Genomic DNA, 3,389 nt, shown 5'->3' with positions numbered 1-3,389 from the left:
TTAGCTGTGGAGGGCAGTGTCACTGGCCCTCATATGTGGGATCTGAACTGGGGCCCTCTGGCATCCCAAGCCAGTTCTTAACCATCGTGCCACTCGGCTGGCCCCCAGGGTATTTTTTAATGAATGAATAAAACTAGTTTCTGTCTTGAACTACTCTTCTCTCTGAACGAGGAACATGCCCAAGTTAAGCATTTTAAAATACAATAATGTAGTTGCTTAAAAATCTTATTCCTCCTTCTAGCTTTTGGGGGCAAGAGGGGAGAGCAGGGTACACAGCTGACATCTGTACATAAAAAGTTTGGTTCAAACAAAGAGAGACCTTTGTGATCACCTCATGCTGTGGCACATGGGGGAATGGTTTTTTCAGACCACAATTACATGTATCTGGGAAGACAGAAGATCCCAGTGGCTATTCTAGGTCAGAATTAGATATATGTTACTTTTAGGGGTTTTAAAATAAAACACCTAAGTCCTAAAGTCCATGGGTATTCTAAGTGCTAAATGAGGAAAAGGATCAACAGTTTGAAAGACGACAGGTACGCTGATACAGGCCAGGGCTGCTGAAAGCTAAGCAGGTGGGGTCACTTACACGGATGGAGGCACAGGCAATCTAAGAATGTGAGTATTGAGCTTTGCTGTGTCTTGTGGTTTCAAAGATACAGATCATTAGCAGATCGAGCAGATACTTCCAGGGAAGCTCTTTCAGTTTTAGACTCAATTTTCCACTCAATTTCTCAAACGGCATTTCTTAGAGGGCTGTTCTAAAAGGTGGTCTTAGGTTTTTGTTCCATAATATTCTATGGCATTTTCACTTGAAGGTTGTGTTCCTTTTAGTTTTTGATCAAAACAAAGCTAAGATGAATTCATATGAGCAAACATTCCCTCTGGACATGTCTGAGTTATACCAACAGCATATTAACCATACACAGTGACCTAGTGGGCTAAGGAAATGTTCCCCCTTGATCCCCACCTGCACTTGTGAGGTAACTCAGAATGTAGACAAGTGAAAGGTCTGGGGGAGCAACCTTAATCCTCTCTTTGGGTCAAAAGGCCACAACACCTAATAAGGACACAGAAGAACTGAACTAGTAACATTTGCATCAAACAGAAACTAAACTGTTCACAAGATTAACTTCCTGAGAGGAAGAAGAGTAGTAACTTTCTTATTTTGAAGCTGGTGGATTTTTACCGTAAATACCTATTGTATTTCCTAAGGTGGTAACTGATTAACAATCAAATTCAACCCAAAGAAAGTGTCCATTAGACTTACTATAGAATTACTAGTACATGTCGTTAAGTTGTGCAAACAGGGATTTGTGCAACAGATATGAAATTTCTGCTCTGGAAACCACCCTGGACCCCAAAGATTCACAGTTCTAAAGACATCTTTCTATCTTACAGATCTTAAAGTGTATTAATAACCCCCTATTCTGTTCAACCTGACCCTAACTTAATCACAAGTTTAGTTCTGAATTGAACTAATATGAACATCGGTAACACTTTGTCCTAATTTGTTCTGAATACTCAGAAATAAGTAACTGACTATAAGTTTCCTGCTTTCACTTTTTCCTTTTGCAGAAGCAAAGGGGTTTTTTTTTCCCCCGAGGAAGGTAGTTTTTCTGTGCCACTGTAACAAAGGCTAATACAAACGCGGATTCGGATCGTTCTTTAATATTAAAGGGAAAAGCTAACCTGTCCAGCTACTGCAGCAAAGTAACCATACAGCGGATCCTGAGTTTGTCCGGGAAACGCAGGCCCTCCAGGAGCCCCTCCATACTGTAAAACAGGAAACACAAATTCGGCATCATACCGCTGAACCAAGCGTTATTCTTTCATCACTGAGTGAGTGCCTTTGTGCGAAGCCAGGCAATGGCCCGCCCTTCACTTCTTTTACCTCCCCACCACCGGGCACACTCCAGCTGCACTCACTCTACCCCTTTCTTCCATTCTCACTCCAGTATAATTTAAAAACTGGTGGCTTGTACCAAAATGAGTTGTCCTGACAGTGACATCTGCGTTAAGTGAACCAACTTTTAAAACTCCTATTAACCTGCAGGTTACTAAGGTAAATGCAACCCAGGCAGCAATTTAAGAGCAGAGCTTAATTTTTTAAAAACAGAGCTTATGGTATTTTCAAAGCATTTTGAGACAGGTGTAGCCAGGGAGAGGTACGGTGTGTCCCGGCTGGGTTATTTCTCCGCGAGGGAATGTTCCCGGAAACAGTTCCCACGACAACGCGCATCCCAGAAGCCAGGCTAGGAGGCTTTCTTCTCGGAGGGCTTTTACTCTGGCGGTCCTTCCTTGACTTTTTTTTTTCTTTCTTTCTTTTCTTACCTTCTTTTAAAGGGAAAGATAGAGAGGTCTGGACCATTCTAGGATAAAATGGCTGTTGCTCTTACGGGAAACACACAGGGAAAGGGAGGAAGCCAACACCTAATTTGCACAATTTGACGCCGCGTGTCCAAGAGTCACAGGGTGGGCTTCTGGGGTCGCAATCCACCCGTGCCTTGGCCCTGGGCAGCCACCCGAGGGGAGGCAGAAGGGACAGAGAGATGGAGCGAGCCAGAGAAAGAGGCCGAATGGCCTGGGCTTGGGGCGAGGCAGCGGGCAGGGAGAAGCCTGGGGCGGGAGGTGTCCGGGGAGCCACCCAAGCAGAATCGCCAAGTGTGGTCTCTCGGCGACCCCGGGACCCAAGGGTCACGCCCGGGCCGCAGTCCCGCGCAGGCAGCACTTACCCCACCTGGGTAGAACCCGCCTCCGGAGCCAGGATGCCCGGGGTACGCCATCGTGCAGACTGCCACCACCACCCTGCGCGCTCTGCCTCACCGCCCGCCCGCCGGGACCGCCCCGGAGCGCACCATGCGGGCCGGCGGGGGACGCATTCCTGAGCTGCTGAAGAGGGTTTCCTCTTCTGCCTCGGCCCCCTGCCTGTGCCCAGCCCTTTCTTTGTGCTTTATATTCCGAGGCTGTGCATCACCGAAGGTCCGGTAAGTGACATAAGACCTGCGAATTAATTCACACCAGGGACTTTCCTCCCTTCGAAACGAATGGCACATTCCAACATCAACTGGGGCCTCGGGTGTTCTATTTTTCTTCCTACTTAGCTATTTTCTGACGTTTTTTTATTTTAAGCAGTTTTATTGGCCAGAGCCATCGGGCTCTCAGCTGAGTGCAGTATTGCGAGGGAGGAGCTGAATACATTAGGGCCCCTATTAGATGCCTGTGGGGGATGGAGGTGTTGAAAAATCAAAATATGAAAACGCCCTTGGAAAACTGGAATAAACTTCAGAAACAGTGCAAGGGAGCGTTTGGCTTGCGGTTGCACATTTCACTGAACAATAAACAACGGCATGTTTCCTTGCTAGGGGACACTGTCAACTCCTGGTTAA

General features: G+C 46.7%; 1 protein-coding gene across 1 annotated transcript in view; it reads right to left on the bottom strand.

Annotated features, from left to right (window-relative positions):
- SRI (sorcin) overlaps nucleotides 1–2,849 on the bottom strand; it is a 16,757-nt gene extending 13,908 nt beyond the window's left edge. The window contains exons 1-2 of the mRNA XM_019630356.1: nucleotides 2,736–2,849; nucleotides 1,693–1,776 (exon numbers count right to left, since the gene is read on the bottom strand). Of these exons, the coding sequence (XP_019485901.1) occupies nucleotides 1,693–1,776; nucleotides 2,736–2,786 (135 nt within the window). The 5' untranslated portion in view covers nucleotides 2,787–2,849. The remainder of the gene's footprint in view (nucleotides 1–1,692; nucleotides 1,777–2,735) is intronic.
- Between the last annotated feature and the right edge of the window lie 540 nt (nucleotides 2,850–3,389).

The sequence above is a fragment of the Hipposideros armiger genome, unplaced genomic scaffold, assembly GCF_001890085.2.
Source record: "Hipposideros armiger isolate ML-2016 unplaced genomic scaffold, ASM189008v1 scaffold_902, whole genome shotgun sequence".
NCBI lineage: Eukaryota > Metazoa > Chordata > Mammalia > Chiroptera > Hipposideridae > Hipposideros > Hipposideros armiger.
The sequence above is the reverse complement of the archived record's forward strand: the minus strand, read 5'-3'. Positions and strand labels throughout refer to the sequence as shown.